Source organism: Pongo pygmaeus, chromosome 1 (assembly GCF_028885625.2).
Source record: "Pongo pygmaeus isolate AG05252 chromosome 1, NHGRI_mPonPyg2-v2.0_pri, whole genome shotgun sequence".
Lineage (NCBI taxonomy): Eukaryota > Metazoa > Chordata > Mammalia > Primates > Hominidae > Pongo > Pongo pygmaeus.
In genome coordinates, this window is record NC_072373.2 from 48,455,260 (window position 1) to 48,477,011 (window position 21,752).

Consider the following 21,752-nt stretch of genomic DNA (forward strand, 5'->3'; position numbering starts at 1 on the left):
TAGGCTGTAGACTAAATATAATCTGTGATTACATAAGCGTCATGAAAAACAGCAGGATGAGGGGGAGAGCTTCTCAGCAATCATAACTTAGGGGGTAGGCTCAGGCAAAGCTTCTGTTCTAGACAGGAGGTCAGCTGACTGGAGGCCTCTTCGGCCTGGAAAGGCTAAGTCCCAGGCCTCAGGAATAAGCAGGACAGGGCAGCAGCCAGCCCCTTTTCATGGCCAGGGCTGCCTGCACCCCTTCCAGTCACAGAGACTCCTTAAATTCAGCCCACAAGCCTTGAAGGGTGCATGTACCTTTTTGGGTCCCCATGGTGCAAGGTGACGTGGAAATACAGAAGCATCAGCCCTGGGCCCTGCCCTGAAGGGGGTTGTAGTCTTGTTGGGTGATATGTTATGTGATATGATTGGGACCAAATAATCACAGAGGCCAGGTGTGGTGGCTCATGCCTGTAATCCCAGCACTTTGGGAGGCCTAGGCAGGTGGATCACTTGAGGTCAGGAGTTCGAGACCAGTCTGGCCAACATGGTGAAACTCGGTCTCTACTAAAAACACACAAAAAATTAGTCAGGTGTGGTGGCACATGCCTGAAATCTCAGCTACTCGGGAGGCTGAGGCAGAAGAATCTCTTGAACTCAAGAGGTGGAGGTGGCAGTGCGCCGATTGTGCCACTGCACTCCAGCCTGGGTGACAGAACAAGACTCCGTCTCAAAACAAAACAAAACAAACAAACAAAAAACACCAAATGATAACAGAGATTTAGTGTCCTGAGAATGCAGACGGGGTATGGATCACCATGGGCTGGAGAGACCTAGAACGGTTCTCAGCCTTGGCTGTACATTAGATAATCCAGGGAGCTTCTGCAAATCCCAATGCCTGGGCCTCACCACAGATGCTGGGTGTGGGACACAGCCACCACTCACCTTTGAGCTCCTCAGGTGATCCTATGTGTGGCCGAGATGGAGAAGCAGGGTTCCAAAGGGTGGGAGGCTGCAGCTGGGCCTTGGAAGATGAACAGAGTGTAGAAAGGGTAGAGGGAGCAATTGAGCAAAGGAGTGGAGCCAGCAATGCACTGGGCTCCTTCCTCCTAGAGAGTCAGGGCCGACTGGGGCACAGTGGTGGGAGCGTCCGCCCTAGAGCCACAGCTACTATACTAGGTTGGCCTTGCACAGGCTCTGAGGGAAAAGGATGTTTGGGGCCAGAGAGGCAGGGATGCCAAGAGAGCCAGCAGCCTTCTCTGGTTCACCCAGCCTTGCTTCCATTTCAGTGTCCACTATGACAGGGAGTTCCCAGAAGAGACAGAGACGCCTGCTACCAGAGGAGGAGCCCTTGGCCAACCCTGCAGGGCCGTGGGTCAGTCCCTTCTGTGCATCTAAGAAGCTTGAGTCTTCTCCCAGAGGAGTCCAGGAAGCCCCGCTCTTTTCTTAGAGTCTGGGAACTTGGCTGGGAGGGCTGGCTTGGGAGCCTGTTACAATGGCAATCATCTGGGCCCTGGAATGGGAAACCATCAGGACCAGCTATTTGTCCAGCGGGGGAAGCAGGGCACCATCTAGGTGACTGAGTGAGGTGGAAGGGGGAAAGCCCATGCATGCTAAAGGGCCCTCTGCAGGCCTCCCAGGAAACTCACCCAGCCCCCTACACCATCCCCAGCGCAGGAGTCCCCACACTGCCCCAGGTCCCTGGAAGGGCAGCCCCTGAACACACTGATGTCTTGACTCTGGGGCCCTTCTGCAAATGATCTTGTAGTCTAGTATGTCCTAGACTGCTGTGTGACAGTAGGAGCCCCAAGGATGCTGGGGGCTAGTGGCAATAAGGATACTGCTGTGTTCCCCAACACACATTCACTTTAATGTGCACACACCCAGGGACCACAGAAGACCAGCTTGGCCAGAGACTCTGACCCTTATCCCCTCTCCCAAACCTTCAAGAACAGCGACCAGGGCCAGTAAAGTTGGGGCAGCCCTGCCTGGCCTGGAGTTGATTGAGCCTCATCATGTGTCCACCCTCTAAGACACCTTCTGCAGCCCTGAGAATCTCAGAGCGCTCACAGAGTGTGGCTAGCCAGCCAAGTGAGCCTCTGTTGACTCGAGGGTCCTGGCAGGAGTCAGCAGCCCCTCTTATCCTTGCCCCTTCTTGCCTACAGGACCCCACAGCAAACCCTGTGTGGAGATGCTGAAGGGACTGCTGACCCAGAGGGCAATGCCCAGAGGCCAGGCACCTCCTGCCCCCTGCCAGGTAACAGTGGCAGAGGCCTAGGAGCAAACTCCATACAGAGACCCTGCCTGGCCTGATACTTGGAGTGGGATCATGGCAGGGGAAGGCTGTGGCAGCAATGTGTCCAGTAGTACAGAAGGGACGGGATCCCTCCATCCTCCCTTTTCTGTGGATCTTGGTTGAGTTGCTCTCAGATGATCTGGAATTTTGCTCATTGGTGGGCTCCAGCACCCCTGTGGGGGTCTTTGCTTTTGTGCATTTGGAACAGTGCCCCAGGGTGGAGTCCCCCATGCCTGAGGACAGAAAGAGCTCCACACCAGGGTCTCTGCATGAGGAGACACCCCACAGCAGGAGCACCGGGGAGAATACTTCCAGGTGCTCAGCGCCAGCTACAGCCCTGCTGATCCAAGAGGTGAGCCGAGGGCTGGGTCACAGCAGTGGCTGCATTGAGTGGTGGCCCTGTGATGGCCTGGCATGGAGACAGGGTAGGGCCAACAGAGGCAGGTCCCCAAAGGTGGCTCCCCAGGAAGACCCCACACAGCCTACTCTCCTCCCTGCAGGCTCTGGTTCGAGGGGGCCTGGGCACCTTGGCGGCTGATGCAAACTTCATCATGGCAACAGGCCAGGCCCTGGCAGATGCCTGCCAAATGGAACCAGAGGAAGTGGAGGTCATGGCAACAGAGCTACTGAAAGGACGAGAGGCCCCAGAGGGCATGGCCAGCTGCCTGGGATGCCTGAACCTCAGGTCCTCCCTGGGCAGCCTCGACCAGCACCAGGGCTCCCAGGAGACCCTTATTCCTCCCAGGCTGTGATGCCCACACAGCATCAGCATGGGCTTAGAGCTGGCATGACCAATGGGGGTGGGGAAGTTGCTGGGGTGGAGAAGGACTAGCCCACCCCAGCAGCCTCCCTCCCTCCAGCAGCTAGATGCATGGCCTGAGGCGGGGTGGTCAGGAACCACCTCAAAAAGTGCGGAGGAAGTAGCTGGACAGGCCCTGCCCCTCACCAGCAAGAGGCATGATTGGATGGAGCTTCTAATGTCATTCAAAAAGGCCTGGTCAGTGCCTGTGTCTGTCTGGCCTAGGGCCACTCCCACCTGCAGGACATTAAAATCTCCAGGCCTGTGACACTGGCAACTGGCCTCTGCTTGTCCAGTTTTTTGGACTCTTCTACACCCGTGTTTCCCCCTCCCCCAGTCCCTTCCCCAGGAACCCTGCCCGTGGGCTTGGGAGACTGGGCTGTGGAGAAAGACAGAGGGGCCATCTGGATTATTTTTCTGCATGAGGCAGAGAGGGACCTGTTGTGGGTTCTCCTGAAGTCCACAGCCAAGTCCACTGACTGGGACCAAGCAGCCCCAGAAAGGACTGGTGGTCTCAGAAGCAGCCGCACACCCCAGGTCACACCATGGCCAAACATCTTCAAAACTACGACCGTGTTGCATTGGCCAGAGTCCACTGCCAACACAGGCTCTCAGAGCCCTCAACTGCCCCCTGTTTATTGCCTTGAATATCAAAGATCTACATTCTCCAGGGCTCCTCTTAGCCACACCAAGTAACGATGAGTAACAGTAGCTACTATTTACCAAGGGCCTCCTGCGTGCCACCTACACACCTGCTCTCACGCCAGGGGCTGCAATACGTTGTTTACAAAGCACCTTCATGTACAATATTCATTTTATTGCCACCACAACCGTGCAAAGTACGTGTGAATTCCACGTTAAAGATGAAGCAATGGAGGCATGGAGAGGTGATGGGACAGGCCTGGGGTGCACAGCCAGAGGCGAGGTCAGGACTCTGCACCGGGCCCTCCGTGTCCCCATAGTACCCTTCCCTCTTCACTGGACTCTTTGCTCTTTTTGCCATTCCATCATTAAGCCTGTGCCAAGCGCCTGCTCTGTGGCTGTTGCTGTGGAAACCACGCTGGCCTCCCCATGCAGCCTCTTGGCGAACCCCCAGTCAGCTTCTGGCCTTCTCAGCTGGGCCTAGGGTATCAGTCATGCAGGGCAGGGACGCTCACACTCTCAATGCACTGTACGTCCCTGCCCCCAGTCTCAACAGAGCGCCAATGCTTCCTAGTCCCTGTCAGTGCAGCAATCTCAACGCCCTTCTCTCCTCAAACCCCAACACCAGCAGCTAGCTTTGCTCCCTTCTCCACAAAAAAATCGAAGCTACCAGAAGGCTCCTCCCTCAGCTCCTGTCCCCACACTGATGAACCCACCTGTTTCTGCTGTCTCATTCTCCTTCTTCCCTTCTGACCCAGTGGAAGCCAGTTCTCTCCTGCCAGCTGCTCGGATTCTACCCCAGCCCTTATCCCCTCTCTCTGCCTCTCCACAGGCCCCTTCTAGCTGCATGGAACACATTCCAGGTGCCTCCCTCTTAGCAGCCTGACCCTGCACCCATCCTATTTCCCTATTTCTGTCTCCCTCTCTGTTTTTCCATTCATCCATCCATCCATCCATCCATCCATCCATCCATCCATCATCCATCCATCATCTATGATCTATCTTTTTTTTTTTTAGACAGAGTCTCACTCTGGCACCCAGGCTAGAGTGCAGTGGCATGAACTCGGCTCACTGCAACCTCCACCTCCTGGGTTCAAGTGATTCTCCTCCCTCAGCCTCCCGAGTAGCTGGGACTACAGGTGTGTGCCACGATGCCCAGCTAATTTTTGTATTTTTAGTAGAAACCGTGTTTTGCCATGTTGGCCAGGCTAGTCTTGAACTCCTGACCTCAAGTGATCCGGCCACCTCGGCCTCCCAAAGTGCTGGGATTACAGGCGTGAGCCACCGCTCCTGACTGAGGACCAAACTTCTTACCTGGGTGGTCTCCTTGTCCACATTTCTATTTCTCCTTCCATTCTCATTTCTCCTCTCTAGGCAATCTGCCTCTGCCCCACCCCTTCTCTGAAACCACGCTCACCAATGTCACTAACTACCTGGTTGCTAACCCAGTGGACTCTTACATCTTTACCTTACTTGACTTCTAGGCAGCATGAGATACAATTTACCCCCCTCCCTGCCTGAAATTCCCCCCAAGTGTCAGATCTCCTGAATTTCCTCCTACCCCTTGAGTGTTCCAACTTGAAGCTTCCTTGGGAGTTCCCCCTTGGCCTGCCTACCTCTCGGGTAGACTCTGTCTCCTTGACCCTTTCTTCTCATGTAGTACACATTCATATCTTAGTTGCATGTATGTGCCAGTAATTCCAAAATCCATATTTCTAGTCAAAATCTCCCCTAAACTCCAGGTCTCTGTATCCTGCTCCTCCCAGACAACTCTGCATAGATGTCTCACTTGTGCCTAACGCTCACCTTGTCCAGTGGTGGCCTCTTATTCTTTCCCCAAAGCCTGCTACTCCTCTGGTGTTGCTGGTCTCAGGGAAGCCCACTCCTTATTCAAACCAGAAGTCTGGGTGTTGTCCTGGATGCCTACCTCCCCCTCCCACCATGCCCCGCACATTTGCCCTCCTAAGTATCTCTCACATCTGTCTCCCTTCCCTTCATCCTCACGGTCACTTTCCTGATCCGTTCAACCATGATCTCATGCTTTATCTATCATGACAGCCTTTGAACAGGCCTCCAGCCTCCTCTTTTCTCTTCCTCCCCATCTGTCTCTGATATTTCTAAAAGGAAGAACCAGTCATCTTGTCTCCTTGCTGAAAACTTTTAAAGGCACCCCCAAAGCCCTCTGAATAGCGAGCAAAACCCTTGCCTGGGTTCACAAGCTTCTCCCAGATCAGACCCTGCCCAAGTCTCCTGCTCGCCCCACCCAGAGCGAGCTCTCACCTCTGAGCTCACATGTGCTGTTCTCTCTGGAAACGTTCTGAGCCCTCTACCTGACTGAGCTCCAGTCACCCTTCAAACCTCAGCTTTGCTATTACTTCCTGCAGAAGGCTTTCCCTGAACACCCCCAAACTCTCTGTAGCCTGGCCCAGAAATTTGGCTGCCTTCTCTCCTCCGTTACAGTAGGGATCGTAACTGTGTTGTAACTGCTTGTTTATTTTTACCCCAGCCAGACACCAAGCTCCACAAAGCAGGAGCTGTGTCCACGTTGTTCACAGTTCTCTCTCCAGGGCTGAGCACTTTTCAACAGAGATTGCTGGCTCAATGTCGCTTGTTAAATAAATGCAGTAAAGAGCTGTGGGGTGTGGACCCTGCCCACAGCAGGGTCGCTGCCCAGTATCACCTGCTTAGCTCTGCAGCCTCCACCGCCATGGCTGTCCATGTAGACCAAGAGGAGGCAGGGAGGAGGGGCTCTGCATCTGGAGGGTGACAAGCTAGACTCCACGGTACAGCTCCCACAGGTTGGAGGGAGTACTCGACACCCCCACAGCTGCTTACACTGTCTCCTGCTCAATTGGCTCATCTCTAGGGAAGGCAAGAAAAATGGAACATAAGTCTATGCTGTAAAGTTTTATAAAAGGACACACTTATTTATGAGGGATCTGAACATCTTATAGTAATGCCTACCACATATAGAGTGCCAACTAGGGCTGGACGCAGTGACTCACACCTGTAATCCCAGCACTTTGGGAGGCCAACGTGGGAGGATTGCTTGAGGCCAGGAGTTCGAGACCAGCCTGGGAAATGTAGCAAGATCCCTGTCTTCACACACACACACACACACACACGCAGGCACACACAATTAAAAATTAGCCAGACATGGTAGCACGATCTGATAGCCCTAGCTACTTCGGAGGCTGAGGTGAGAAAGCCGCTTGAGTCCAAGAGTTCAAGGTGAGCTATGATTGCACCGCTGTACTCCAGCCTGAGTGACAAAATGAGACTCTGTCCCAAAAAAAAAAAAAAAAAAAAAAAAAAAAAAAGCTAACTATATGGCAGGCCCTCTTCCAAGGGTTTTGCATATAGTAATTTATTTAATCCTCTTAACAATTAAGAAAGGTATCATCATCCTCACTTTGCAAAAATGACACAGAGAGGGCGGGATGCAGTGGCTCACGCCTGTAATCCCAGCACTTCGGGAGGCTGAGGTGAGTGGATCACATGAGGTCAGGAGTTCAAGACCAGCCTGGCCAACATGGTGAAACCCCGTCTCTACTAAAAATACAAAAAATTAACCTAGCATGGTGGTGCACACCTGTAGTCCCAGCTACTTGGAAGGCTGAGGCAGGAGAATTGCTTGAACCCAGGAGGCAGAGGTTGCAGTGAGCCGAGATCACACCACTGCACTCCAGCCTGGGTGACAACTGCGAAACTCCTTCTAAAAAAAAAAAAAAAGAAGACACAGAGGGAACAAACATAACTTGCCTAACCACACAACTCGTAAGGGAACCAAGGAGGGAATCAAACCCAGGCAGTTTAGCATCCAATTCCACATCCTTAACTGTACACCATTTGTCAAATCCATGCCATCCCTCCCTGCCTAACTAACAGATAACATGTATAAACACAGGCTCTGAGAAACTTTCCTATTAGGTCTTCACCCTATGGAAAAGTTCAGGCATTTTCCTTTGCAACATATAAGATGTTGTAATTTATCAGAATGTGCAAAATCCTACCTCTGCATCAGCTTTGCTTGAAGTAATAGGTGGGTTTCCCCTTATAGGACTGCCAGGCTCCTCAAATAAAGCCTAAAAGGAACAAATTGTGGCAGGATGAGGGCTGAAGTGGGAGGGAGGGGAAGTGGGCAAATACAGAGAAGACAGACGCCCCTCAGCAGGACCCCTTGACAGAGACAGTGTACCCGTAGGAGCAGGTGGGCTCCCTTCTGTTACCTGGGGGCACTGGCCAGGGACAGTGTGTGCCAGACCCCTGTCTTCTCCCTGACAGTTCCCTGCAGACATGGGACCCAGCTGCTGGGTGGGGGGATCTGCCAGAAAGGACGGGGTGTGGCTGGCAGGAGGGGTAGACACAAAGCTGCATGCTGGGGCTGTGGAGGCTGGGGGAGCCCTCCATCTAGGGGGCGCGGAGCTCAGCTGGAGGGTCTCTGGAAAGGTGGAAGACTGTGGGCCCCAGTTCCCATCTGCCTTCAGAATGGGGAGGAGCTCCCTGGCCCTGAGGGACTCCTGCCGAGTTGCCTCTCCTGGGCTCTTAAAGCAGGGAGGTGGCTGTTGTCTGCAAGGTGTTTCTGAGCAGAGCCTTGGAAGCTCGAATCCCCTTCCTCTGTGTCCATGTTGAGTGATGGTCAGGCAGTTCATATAACCCTTTGAAGTCTCTGCTCCTCACTCTGTCTAATGGGAAAGTCATTCCTACTCCCAGGGTAGTTGTGAGATACGAATGTCACAGGGGAAGGGCCTGGCACAGGTAGGGAAGGAAGCTGTTGTTTTGATTCTGTCTGATGCTGGCTAGTGATGGTGTCAGACCTGTAAGACAGGAGGAAGCCAACCTTGGGGGTTCCTGGGCACTTTAGGGGACACGGGGCGGCAGCAACAGGCAGACCACACACCTCAGCACCAGGCCTCATCCTCCTAGAGGCCCTGCCAGCTCTCACCAACTGGTGTGGATGTAGAGGCCGGCTCCTGCCCCAGACTGCTAGAGAAGACACTGCCAACGCAAGGCTGACCTTAATCCCAACTCCTATTTCACAAGGTCTTGCCCCCATTCTTCTGGCATCTGATCCCTAGTACCATGTCACCTCAGCCTTGGGGCTGACAGTTCACAGTGCCAACCCCACCACAGGTCATTCTCCTGTCATTTTCCTGATGAGGCCACTGACAGGCAAGGTCCTATAGCTGGTAAGTGGCAGATCTGGGATGCGCCCTCCAGCCTTCTAATTCCATGGGTACTTTCCCTGTGGTCCATAACTGTGTGTCTCAATGGAACTTAAAGTCCAGTTGAGGAAACCAAAGCACAGAAGCATTTTTAAAATAAACTGGCCACAAATATAAGGGGCAAGCGATGATTCTGGTATTGAGCGTCAGTTGAAAACGTGATGGTGTCACATACCTTGGTGAGACAGACACTGGGGTTTGAAAGGTTCAGAGGAGGCTGGGTGCGGTGGCCCATGCCTATAATCCTAGCACTCTGGGAGGCCAAGGTGGGTGGATCACCTGAGGTCAGGAGTTCAAGACCAGCCTAGCCAACATGGTGAAATCTCATCTCTACTAAAAATACAAAAATAAGCAGGTGTGGTGGTGCACACCTGTAATCCCAGCTACTCGGGAGGCTGAGGCAGGAGAATTGCTCCTACCCAGGAGGCAGAGGTTGCAGTGAGCCAGATCACACCACTGTACTCCAGCCTCGGTGACAGAGTGAGTCTCTGTCTCAAAAACAAAACAAAACAAAGACAGGAAAAGAAAAAGAAAGAAAGAAAATTAGCCAGGCATGGTGGTGCATGCCTGTCATCCCAGCTACCTGGGAGGCTGAGGTGCAAGGATCCCTTGAGCCTGGGAGGTCGAGGCTGCAGTGAGCCATGGTTGCACCACCACACTCCTGCCTGGCCAACAGAGTGAGAACCCATCTCAAAAAATAAATAAAGGTAAAGTCAAATGAAGAAAGAGGAGATTCCATGGTGGGGAGAAGGTAAATGAAGACCCGGGGAAGGAAAGAACTCCATGTACCTCATATCACTAAGTTCACAAGAAGAGCTGGGAAGAGACCCCAGGCTCCCTCAACCAAGCTTCAGAAAGGCTGTCCTGAAACGTGCAGGGTGCAGCAGAGTGAGGCCCTGGACTTGGAGAACACTCATTCCCATTCCCACTTGCGTGTTCTCCTAAAAATGTTTCTGCCCTTTGGTTTCCTCGTCTGTAGAACAATCATGGCTATAACTACATTAAGCCTGATTCATTAAGCATTTTGCCTTTCATATCGTGTAATCATTGCAACACCTATAAAATAGGTATTACTATTAATCTCATTTTATGATGAGAAAATGGAGGTTCAGAAAGGCTGAGTGAATTAGTTGCAGTCACTTGGCCCTGAAGTGGTGAAGCCAGGTGTCTAGCAGGAGCCTGGCCACTATTCTTAAGCCTCTTACTTCTTGTATTCTTGTGAGGCTCACATGACAATCCACCCCTACCCTCCAATCCCCACTTATCCTCCACTAATCTGGCCTGAACCCCTTTGCACACCCTGCCAAGCACCAGCCCAACCACACGCAACTCAACAACTCCCTCTTGCACAGGCACACGCTCTCAGGCTTCTACTGACTGTGTCTCTGTGCCCAACAAACTCCTTCTTGGGTCTCAGCCTGACAGTGCCTCCCGCAAGCCTTCTCTGATCACCCAAGTAAACTTAGTTGCTGCTTCCTTAGTGCTCTTAGAGCACCTGATAACTCTCATTATGGCATTTATTACACTGTATCCTAATTAGGGGTTTGCAGTTTGTTTTTTCCAAGCATACTGTGAGTTTCTCAAGGGCGGGCATTGAATCTTTATCAACTTTGTATTCCTAGCAAGGAAAAAATGGAAGGAAGGGAAAAAGGCAGGCAGGAAGGGAGGGAGAGAGGGAGGAAAGGTGGACAAATGCAAGAGACTGCTACATAGAACATATTAGATGGTATCATTTGAAATTGCCGATATTCTATGCCTTCTTGTCTACAAAATGGTAACTTTATATTTCACCTGGTACAATGAGGGTGGGTTTCCCCACTAGCCAGACCCACCCAAGTACCTCCACTCACCCTCTGGTAGTCCCTGCTCTCTGTCTTTTGTTTTGGGACAGTTTACATGTGAATTGACCACACAAAATGGTTAGGTTGGGGGCTCACCAGGGAGGGTGGTTCTTAGGCAGTATACAGACCGAAATTGATGGGGGCTTTCTGTACCTCTTCTCATTGAGACCACCTTGAGAGGTCCCCCTCTCAGTCCCCTCTGAGCAGGGAGGTGAAGGCTGACTCAGTGACAATGTTGAGTGGTCTGCAGGTGGGGGCCCAGCCACTCTAGCACCAGCCACCATCAGAGCTTGACTGTCTTTCCGGGAAGACCTCCCTCACCTCTCACAGCACCCCAAATCTGATCCTCTTGTCTTAGGGTTTGACTTCTTTCAAGGCCTAGCCCCCTATCTCCTCCTTCCCCTTTTCCAGGCCAAGGGACCCTCATCACTGGAGGGTAGGAGAAAAGGGCCTCTTCCTCTACGTTCTTTTTAATTTTGGTTACGACTTAAAGTCTTTGCTCCACCCAGTCCTGGCCTGCTATTTGGATCCTCCGAGTTTAGAAGTTAAAGAGCAAAAAGGGCCTTTTCCTACTTCTCAACATCCTCACTAGATCCTAATTCCCAAATTCTCCTTAAGGCAAAGGGTCTCCTCTGTCTACTGATACAAGTGTCAGGAAATACAAGGGTTGCAGGGAGGACACAGACTAACTTTTCAAGAGTTGTTTCACCTCAGGCCAACGTGAATATCTTGGTCAAAAAGGCCGTTGAAGTGCTCCTAAAACCGTCCTATGAGATTCAGCACACACACTGCCTGGAGTGCTGGCATTCACTACCATCCCTTAAAACCCTCAGTCTGTCTGCATTTCTGGAGAGCTGGCACTTTAGAGGTTGACCTCTCCCCACGTGCTGCCTCCAGGCCCTCTCCTCTTCCCCTCGATTTTTAAAGTGTTAAATGAACATTTGCTGGCAATTTGCTCTGCAGGGTCTGGCCGAGGCAATTATCTATTAAAATCCAAGAAAATGATGCATCCTGGGGACTGAACGTCAACAGCAACCAGGCCAGGGCAGGATGGTGGTGGTGATTTGTTAACTTCATTGGGGGCAGGGGTATACACGGGTGGCATCTGTCAGAGGAAGGGAATGGCTTCTCTGGGGCCTGGCTAGGACTGCTCAGAGCCTCCTCCTCATCACCAGCTCTGGGAAGGGGTTCCATCTCCTGTCTCTCATCTTCCCTTGTCCTCAGGCCTCTGGCTTCATCTCTGTTTTCCTCTTCTCTGACGTTCCCAGCCTGGCCTCTTGCCGGCTCCTCTCCAGTGTCCCCCTCTTCGGTTTTATGCCACCTTTCTGTCTCTCTGTTTCTCAACTTCCCTGCCACTAGCCCCTTCTTGGAAGGTGGGACCTTCCGTGAAGCCATAGGCCACGTGGTCTCAGGAAGAAGTAGCCAGGACTTTAACTGACTGTCCTCATGGCCCAGGAGAAGTCACCAACCACTCTGCACCTCTGTTTGAACAAAGAAGAAGTTGGGACAAGTTACTTTTCAACAGCTTTATTGAGGTATTTAATATAATTAATATATAATAATCTGCACATATTCAAAGTTTGTAATTTGATTAGTCTGAAAAACGTATTAGCATACACCCATGGAAGCATCACCACCATCAAGACAATCAATATGCTGGGCACAGTGGCTCACGCCTGTAATCCCAGCACTTTGGGAGGCTGAGGCTGACAGATTGGCTTGAGCCAAGGAGTTCGAGACCAGCCCGGGCAACATGGTGAAACCGTCTCTACAAACATACAAAAATGAGTCAGGTGTGGTGGTGTAGTGCACACCTGTGGTCCCAGCTACTCAGGAGGCCGAGATGGGAGGATCCCTTGAGCCCGGGGAGCTCAAGGCTGCGGTGAGCCATGATCACACCACTGTACTCCAGCCTGGGCGACAGTGCAAGACCTTGTCTCAGAAAAAAAAAAAGAATAAATACACCCACCACCTCAAAACGTTCCTCATGCCCTCATGCCTTCTTATGCCTCCCAGTTCCCTCCCTTTGCCAGGCAACCACTGATCTGCTTTCTGACACTATAGTTTACATTTTCTAGAATTTGTATATCAGTGGAATTGTACAGCATGTGCTTTTTTTAGTCTGGCTTCTTTCACTGAGCATAATTAATTTGGGGATTCATCCATATTGTATCATGTATCAATAGTTCATTCCTTTTTATTGCTAAATAGTATCCCACCATATGATATACCACAGATTCTTAATCCACTCCCCTGTTGATGGACATTTGTTGTGCTCCCAGTTTGGGCCTATGACAAAGCTGCTGGGGTACTTCATGGGCAAGTCTTTATGTAGACACGTGAAGCTCATAATTCCTTAGGGGGCTGTGCTCACTTTCTTGGCAGCTCAGCAGCTGCCAAGACAAGATTCATCCTTTTCCCTCCCTGTAATTCAGCAGAGGATGAAACTGGCAGGCAGCATGCTTGAGTTTGAACCTTGCCCACCACTTGCAGTGTGACCTTGTGCAACTCTTGGTGTCCTGGTTTTCTTTATGTTTCTACCTCCATGGGTTGTGTGAGCATTCCATGACTGTATGGATCTGAAGCATTTAGTGCAACGCCCAGCACAATGTTCAGAAATAGTAGCTGTTCTTATTTTGCAGGCACCTCTGAGAAGATCTATACAATCCGGAATGGGCTTCCTCTAGAATCTCCGAGCAGTTACCCTAACCCTTTGGAATGGCTCCATTTCACAGAGGAGTTACTGAGTCTCAAAGCAAAGAGTGACTTGATAGGGTCGATCTTTGATTTGGGAGTGAATGCAGGCGTGTCCTGATACCCAACTATTTCCTAGTTGGGTGACGGGCAGAGAGGAAGTCGGAATTTTCCAATTACTTCTCAGAGTATCTCCTGGAGAGTCCTGATAAGTAGCTCAGCACAGCCAACCCGAAGACTATGAGCCCCTAATGGTTCATACAAAACCACACTCATTTAGTCAGTCCCCCGGGCTCAGCAAACTGGAAACCCCGCAAAATCAGTCAAATCAGGGGTGAAAGAGATAAGGGTAGGGAGGCTGACTACCCTCCTCCCCTGCCCCACAGGGTTCTAAGTAGCCCAGAAAGGGGCTTCTGTGTGTCTTAGGCAAGCAGGTTGATCTCTGGAAGGTACTTACGCCATCTGGCATCTATACAGACCAGGCCTCCGAACTCTGGCTCTGCCCTTTCCTAACTGTGTCAGGGTAGGCCAGGCTTGCTGTGGCAACACACAACTTGTAAGTTCAGTGGTTTAACACAATAAAAGTTTATTTCTCATTTACACTCTATGAACAACATAGGTGTGAGGGTGCCAGAGTCTTAATGCTTCCACTAGAGCTGACGCACACCAGTTCCGCCACGTTTTATTGGTTAAAGTTGGTCACATGTCCACAGCTAGCATCAAAGAGTGAGAACATGCAGTCCTACCTTGTGCCAGAAGGCAGAGAGCCGGAAATATTTGGAGACAGCACTAATGACTACTACACTAGCCAAGTGACCTTTGAGCTCATTTCCTCTTCTGCAAAATGGGGACGAGAACAGTATTTGCCTCATAGATTGTTGTGAGGATTAAAAGAGAAATGTTATGTAACACCCTTGGCACAGTGTGGCACACGGGTGAGGTTGAGGCCCGGGGTATTTGTGTACAATGAGGACCCAGCAAGCCCAGCCTCCCTCCTCCCCTGCAAACACTAACCCTGGACCCCGAGGCCTGTCACTGAGTGGTTAGCAGAGGATGGATAATCTTCTGCAAATCTGTCTTCTCCCACCCTCTGGATCTGACACTGACCACTTGTGCCATGCAAACTTCATTGCCATAAACTACCCCCCACCCCCAGCCTCATTCACACTCATCTGAGACTTCTTATCCCTCACGTGACTGCTTTATGACAAATCTGCCCTTCTGTCCAGTTAGAGGATAGGAATCCACTGAAGAAGGGGTAGAGAATCCGAGGGAAATGTGAAGGAAATTAACATCTATTTTTTGCCGAGCACTGTGCTGGATGCTTGACCCACGTTACCTCATTTAAACCTCATAATAGTCCTGTAATGAAATGAGTGTGATTATCCTCATTTTGAGATGTGGGAGCTGATGCTTGGAGTCATTACACACCGGCCCAGGGTTACATAGCTAGTCAGTTGCAGAGCTGGGATGTGAACCCAAAACTCTGTGACTCAGAAGACCACACTTCAGCTTCTGGGCTGTCTTTTGCTATTTCATTCAGAACTTTTTTTTTTTTTTTTTTTTGAGAGACAGAGTCTTGCGTTGTCCCCCAGATTGAAGTGCAGTGGTGTGATCTCACTGAAATCTCCACCTCCCAGGTTCAACCGATTCTCGTGCCTCAGCCTCCTGAGTAGCTGGGATTACAGGCATGTGCGGTCACATCTGGCTAATTTTTGTATTTTTTAGTAGAGATGAGGTTTTGCCATGTTGGCCAGGTTGGTCTCAAACTCCTGGCCTCAAGTGATTCACCTGCCTCAGCCTCCCAAACTGCTGGGATTACAGGCGTGAGCCTCCACACCTGGCCTAGACCTGACTTTTACCCAGGCTATAAACTCACCAACAGCCCAACCACAGATGTTTAGCCTTTGGGTTCTATTGTGCTGCTGTGGAAACCGTCCTGCTTCTGGAGTACAGGGACTAGGCTTTTAGTCACTACTCAGTCCCTACCTAACTATGCAACTTTGGACAAGTCCTTTTACTTCTCTGGGCCTGAGTTTCTTCACTGAAAATGAAAGGGCTGGACTAAATTTCTCAGGTTCTTTCCATATCTAGGATTTGGTAACATTGAGAATTGCCCACATCTCTTCCTGCCTTTGGCCCTAATACTGTATTAGAAAGCATCACAAAGTAGAAAGGTAGATAAAGATCCCACATTTGAAGTTATACAGAGCATTAATTAGACTCTCATTATTATGAAACTAAAAAGTTTGTTTTAAGATTGATGGCGTGTTTGTAATCCATAGCAGTTTTCTCCCTTCCTTGCTATTTATAACAACTCTGGTTTCCTCTGTAACTAAGTCTGTCTCCTCCTATAAAAGAGGAAGTCAGGCTAAGTCTGCTCCTGAGCTAAATCTCCTGAGTCTGCACCCCAGGAGAGGCTCTCTGGAGCTCTGAGCTCCTGTTGCTGGGCAGAACTGGGCTCAGTCTCCAGGTGGGCATTGGAAGATATGGCTGGACTATATGCCAGCAGGATGGGCTATGCCTGTTCTCCCATGGAACCACGCATAGCTGCTGGGGTGTGGCTGGGTATTAGGACTAGAGGTCCAGAACGCTGTATCTTCCACTCCTACAACATTTGCTTAATGCTTAGAGAGTTTTTGCAAATGCCAATGCCCAGTGCTAACCTGAAGAAGATAAAAGGAAACACGGCTCAAGTTCAGGCCACTTTTGGGAGACATTTCCAGGGCCTATAAGTATCTCTTAGGTTTTTGGTTTGTTCCTATAGGGTTGTTGTTGAGAGCTGGGTGTCCTGGGAGATCTGGGAGTCCCAGATGGCCGCCCCAAGTTGCTGCCGGAGTATTTTAACTACAGTAGCGTGGGAGCTTCCTGCCTCAAAGAGGGCTCCCCACACCTCCCCCAGGTTCCCATCTGCCCAGACGCCCACAGCTCCTGTCAAGAGAAATGATGGAAGCCCCAAGATACCTGGGGGAAGGGCCTCAGCTCAGGACAAGAGCTGCGGCTCCAACCCCAGTCCAGTCAGAGAACTGTCAGGGCCAGCTCATGGTTGTGTGCCTGTGCGTGTGTTTGCCTGTTTCTGTGAGACAGTGAGGAAAGCATGGGGGTGGGGGAGATAGGCACATGGGCAGCTAATCCTGAGAAGCTTTGGGGTTTGGAAAGGAGGGAAGGAAAGAAAAGCTGGAAGGGGATAGAGGTGGTGGGAGAGAGGGGGATGGGAAAAAACCAAAGAGAGGAAGCAGTGGCTGTGCTGAAGCTGGACAGAGACTGAAAAGGGCAAGGCTTATCCTAAACTTCCTCTGACCCATCTAACCTAAATCTCCCCAGGCTGTGGTTTAAGCCTCTTTCCCACCTTGGTTCTCCATCTAGCCTCTGAGCAGCAGAGCCCAGGGGGGATGTCTGGATGCTGGCTGCCCTGCTGCTCCCTGGTGGCCCAGGAGGGAGCTACTTCTGAGTAGACGAAGTCCTGAGGCTCTGACATTTAGGAGGCCTGAGTTTCCCGCCCATGTGTATCCCTGCTTCCCCTGACTCGACAGCCAGTGACCTGGAGGGATGCAGAGGGGGTGGGCAGCAGCTCTGGAGGCATTTCCCAGCAGTAGAACTGTGAGTCAGAAGGGTCATCTACTGTCGGAAGTCAGAGGGGACCTCCTGCAGGCAGGAAACCAGAGTTGGGCCCCAGAGAAGTCCAGAGATGAGTTGGCGGGAAAGTAGCTCTTCAGAATGCAACATTACCATCCGGGAAGGCTGAACCTGGAGTCCGCTGTGCCTAGAGGAAAAGCCTGGGCTGGCCTAGCTCCCTTCTGCCTGGGCATCACCATCCCTTCCGCCTTGGTGGTCATCTGGGAAGTCTGGAACAAGATATACAAGTCCAAATCTGGAGTCTGTTGCTTATATGCTGGAATTCATACATGTGAGGCTCAGTGTCCCCATCTGCAAAATTTAAAAAGAATAAAAAAGCCTAGCTCACAAGGTTACAGGGAAAAAATGAGAATATGTGCATAAAATACCTTGTGTAGGTGGTCCATATGTGTTAGTCTCCTCCCCACGACTTATTTTGGTTGGAAGATGGGGAGGAATGTTGCAGGATATGACTGCAACATTCTGCTAGCCTCCTGGTCCAGGAGAGGTGACCCCCTGGCCCCAGGGAGAGCTTCCTCTAGATTCAAATGCTAATAAAAGGTCCAGGATCCCACCAAGACCTCTTCTCCAGCCCCCATCCTGGGGGCACTGCTGGCGGTGCTCCTCCTGTTTGCCATGGGGATGAAAAGGATGTGTTGATTGGCCCTTGAAATTTGCCCTTGAAATTATCTTTGGTTTTGATTTGACCTTAATAGGTCAAGCCAAACAGGGATCTGAGCTACTGCATGAAGCAGTTATTGTGGGGGAGGGGGGGTGTGAGTGGAGGAGGGAAGGGGAGGAAGATAGTACCAACAGATGCATCCTCAGACCCCAGTCCACACCCTTGCCAAAATCTCTGACATGGTTTCATCATCTGAGAGTGATGTAAGAGGCCTGGAGTCAGACTCCCCTTCCTCCCCTCCCCCAGAGATCCCCATCCACATCTGGAGCTGCAGCTGGGTCCTCCTCTTGGGCTCTTTCCAGGGGAGGGAGTTGGGTGAAGTGAGGGCAGCTGGTGAGGGGCCCTGTGAATGGCCCCAATGTTGGGAGGCAGGGGGCAGGGAAGAGGCGTCTGGGCTCAGAGGGAGGGAGGTGGACTGGGAAGGTAATTGTGACTTTGCAGCACTGGTCTCCTCCTCCATCCAGGCCCAGTGTTAAAGTCTCCATGGTCCTCCTTGTCCTTTATACCCATTCCTGCAGGCAGCTGCCCTCCTTCTTCCCTCCCCCACCCACTTCACCACCCAGCCTCTCTACCCAGGTGCTCAGAACTGAGGGCCCCCTTTGTTCCCTCCTTTCCCCCAGGGCAGCTCAGGCCTCCCACACTGACCCTCTGGCCCCACAGCCACAACAAGCAGAGTGTGAGCCAGGCCCAGTGGGGTCATCTGTGGGTCATAAAGGTCAATGGGACAGTCGTCTAGCAGTAGGGAGGGGCTAGTCTTGGGCTAGGAGCCTGGCCAGGAATCAACTAAAACATGAGCTTTAAAATGCTGCAGGGTGGAAGTGGGGGAAATTTTAGTTAGGGGCTAGCAAGAACTCCCTTCGAGAAGGGTTGGCGAATTTACTGGAATAAATGCAGAAGGGAAGCTTTCCTGGCTCTTTTGACCTATAAACCATCAATCGCTGTGGGATCCCCGGGAGACCAGGGTTCTTACCATGCTTACCCACGAACTCGCTCTGTGACCTTCGGTAGTTCCCCTCTTTGAATCTCAGTTTCTTCATTTATGAAATGAGGGTCGCATTGAAGCTGAGGTTCTGCTACTCCAGGAGCCGAGGTTCTAAACTGGTCTGCGTCCAGCGCCCCCACCCCTACCCCCACCCCTACCCCCACCCCCACCCTTCAATCCCGCCCCCTACCCCCAGCCACCCGGTGGCCGCGAGCCAAGAGGTCCCTTTAAAGGCGCGAGTCCCTCCCCCACTGCTCATTAGGGCTTTCGATTGGCGGCTCCTGGGCGGGGCGGGGCCCGGCGTGGGCTCGGGGCGGGCTCGGGGCGGGCTCGGGGCCGGATCGGCCCCCGCCCCCTTTGTTTGCGCTGCGGCGGGAGGTGGCGGCCGGGTGGGAGGTGTGTGCGCGTGTGCCGCGCCGTAGGGAGCGGCGGGTCGCGCCGCCGGCTGTCAGCTAGCTCCGCGCCGCCGCCCGATGGCGCGAGGAGGCGCGCGGGCCCAGCCCCGGGGGGCCGGCCGCGGGTGAGCCCCTCGGCCTGCCGCCCGCGAGCATGTCACCTCCAGCCGCCGCCGCCGCAGCCTCCGCCAGCCGCGCCCGCGCCCCCGCCCCCCGCAGCCGCAGCCGCAGCCGCTGCCTCGGGCATTGGCCCCCAGACCCCCGCCTCTGATCCACGCCCAGACCCTAGCGCCAGAGGGCCATGGCCGGCCAGGGGGACTGCTGCGTCAAGGTGGCCGTCAGGTAGGGACCCGGGGCGGGGAAGGGGGCTCGCGGAGAAGGCTCGGGCTTTGTCTCGCGTGGGCTTTGGGCGGGGGGCGCGAGCACCGCTTGGGCTGGAGCCTGCACTCCCGGAGGAGGGGCCGGCGTGGGACGGGATGGAGGGCGCCGCGCACTGGCCAGGCTGCCGCAGGGGAGCAGCGACCCCGCGGACTACTGGAAGGTGGCTTTGTTTGGGTGGTAATTTTGGGCCCCTCTGGGAGCCCTTAATGATCAGAAAATCGAATAAACAAGGAAATCCGGTATTTCACACCCAGCTCTGGCCCAGGCCGGAGCGTCTGTGCGTTTCCTCTTCGCCTCCCCACGAGGCTGCTGTCTCATACGGGGATACCAGTGAGGGAAATTTCCCCTCATCCACGCGTCAGCTAGTTATGTGCTCTTGGTCCAGCTAGCAAAGGCAGCACACCCACCCTGGGAGCCAGATCTGCAGACAAAGATCGGGTGCGGGGACCAACGGAAAAGCTGGGATGATGCCTTGGCCTTCTGTGGGAAGTCAGTGGCTTTGGGGGAGAATCCTACCAGTCCTGTCCCAAGAGGAGATGGGCCTAGGAAGGGAGGAAGAGGTGTATCTGAGGTGCTTCTCTCTGAGAGGGCAGGAGGGTGTCATGCATATGCCCCATCCTCAGGCACTCAGATAAAATTGAGCAGGGGAGGGTTGCCTAGACTTATCTGGGGTTCCATTCTCAACAGCTCTGGGACTTGAGCCGGCAGAAATGAGACAGGGAGAGGACATGGCTGGGTGGGTTCTATTGGGAGGGGTACACAAAGGTGCAGGAGCAGGAAATGCTGTGAAATTGAGCCGTCTGTGTTCTTTGTGCTGGGTGGAGACGCTTTACACCTCACCACTTCTCCCAGTTTTTGCTTTGGGTTTTTCTCTTTGAGAGGGGTGTCTTGGCGGCAGAGTGCCAATCTGGAGCTGCTCACCAAGGTAGGGATGTGGAAATAACATCTATCTCTGCCCCAGCCCTGTATGATGGAGGGGGTGGGGGATTGTCCAGGTCTAGGGTAGGTCTCTCAGGTCTCTAGATCCCTTGGGTCATATGTGACCCAGATTCCAGGGGTCCTAGGAGGTTGCTCCTAGACAGAGTCAGAGATGGCAATGAAAAAGCTTTCCTCTTCCTGCCCCAGGGCAGATGCCCCTTGCCACGGCCACCTGGCCAGCCCTCTGCAGCCCAAAGAGGAGCTGACACTGATCAGTGCTCGGGTGGAGGGAAGGAGATTGAGGCACCCCCACCCATGCACCCTAGGCAGCACTCAAGAATCACTTGAGCACAGCTTTCTTGGCCCTGAGCAGCCAGAGAGACAAAGAGGAGCCCTGCAGGTGCCTGGTGGGCTGACTGGGGCGGGGCCAGTCTGCTGCTGGGGCTGACATTGCAGCAGGATCTTGTGGAGGTCGAGGGAGGGGTGCATGGCTGGGGGGTGGGAGTGAGAAATGTAAATATGGCATCTGCAGCAGATTGGGAGAGTCCCAGAACACCATAAAAGGGAAATGAAGCTCTGGCCCCCACCCACTGTGAACGAGGGCTGGGAAGGAAGGGGCTTGGGGGTGCCCTTTCCAACAGGGGGGTTTCCTTTAGATTCCATCTTGCTGGAGAGAGCTAAACAAAGGCCCCCTACCTCTGTTCAGCTCTCCAGGCTGGACTGGGACTGAAAAGATGGGGTCTCCCACCCGGGGAGCCTCATGGGATTGGCACAGTGAGGAGAAGCTGATGTTCTCTTCCCACTGCCACCTCTAGAAGCTTCCCGGGACCCTTTCCGCAGAGAAGGGATCATGCCTGCCCTCTGCACCCAGTTCAGGACAATGTGTGTCATCTCTGGTTCCCAGTCAGATTGCCGTAAGTGGGGTCCGGGTGCCCCCACGCCTTTCCTTTCAGTTGCTGATCTGGATTGGGGGTGGGGCATTTGAGCATCAGAAGTCAGGCTTTCAGGGTCTCCGGGAAGGTGAGGGCCTCGCCCACTCCTCCCCTCCCACCCCAGCATGAGCGCCCAGCCCCGGCACACGCCAGACCTCAATGGGCAGCCGGCCGTGGAAGGCAGACAATGCCTGGACAGAACCCAGTTTCTAATCAGAGAGCTTAGGACTGAGCTGGGGCTGGGCTGGGCTGGGAAGGAGAGCAGATGGTGCCATTGATGGGCTGTAGGGGGAGTTTTCCTTGTTTTTAGATCCTCTTCTACCCGTCCTTCCCCGCAGCACCCCCAGAAATCACTTCTCTCACCTGAAAGA

The 21,752-nt window shown here is 52.8% G+C and overlaps 2 protein-coding genes and 1 long non-coding RNA gene across 9 annotated transcripts in view; 2 read left to right on the plus strand and 1 right to left on the minus strand.

Annotated features, from left to right (window-relative positions):
- The window catches only part of CACNA1S (calcium voltage-gated channel subunit alpha1 S), a 72,851-nt gene extending 69,504 nt beyond the window's left edge, over positions 1–3,347 (plus strand). Inside the window, exons 41-44 of the mRNA XM_054462763.1 lie at positions 1,269–1,354; positions 2,145–2,236; positions 2,484–2,627; positions 2,776–3,347. Coding sequence (XP_054318738.1) covers positions 1,269–1,354; positions 2,145–2,236; positions 2,484–2,627; positions 2,776–3,027 — 574 coding nt within the window. The 3' untranslated portion in view covers positions 3,028–3,347. The remainder of the gene's footprint in view (positions 1–1,268; positions 1,355–2,144; positions 2,237–2,483; positions 2,628–2,775) is intronic.
- A 2,848-nt stretch (positions 3,348–6,195) lies between these two features.
- LOC129019699 (uncharacterized) lies at positions 6,196–18,431 on the minus strand. Of its 2 annotated transcripts, XR_008495702.1 has the most exons (5): positions 17,481–18,429; positions 16,826–17,321; positions 11,492–12,263; positions 7,730–7,801; positions 6,196–6,578 (listed from the first exon to the last, which is right to left on the minus strand). It is a non-coding gene; the product is annotated as an uncharacterized LOC129019699 (long non-coding RNA). The 2 variants fall into 2 exon arrangements; XR_008495698.1 differs by lacking the exons at positions 6,196–6,578; positions 7,730–7,801 and having other exon boundaries at positions 11,494–12,263; positions 17,206–17,321; positions 17,481–18,431.
- A 683-nt stretch (positions 18,432–19,114) lies between these two features.
- Positions 19,115–21,752, plus strand: part of KIF21B (kinesin family member 21B) — a 54,723-nt gene continuing 52,085 nt past the window's right edge. For 4 of the 6 annotated variants that reach the window (XM_054462791.1, XM_054462806.1, XM_054462798.1 and 1 more), the window contains exon 1: positions 19,115–19,492. In XM_054462791.1, the coding sequence (XP_054318766.1) occupies positions 19,452–19,492 (41 nt within the window). In that variant the 5' untranslated portion in view covers positions 19,115–19,451. The remainder of the gene's footprint in view (positions 19,493–21,752) is intronic. The other 2 variants (XM_063647249.1, XM_063647250.1) reach the window with 1 other exon arrangement.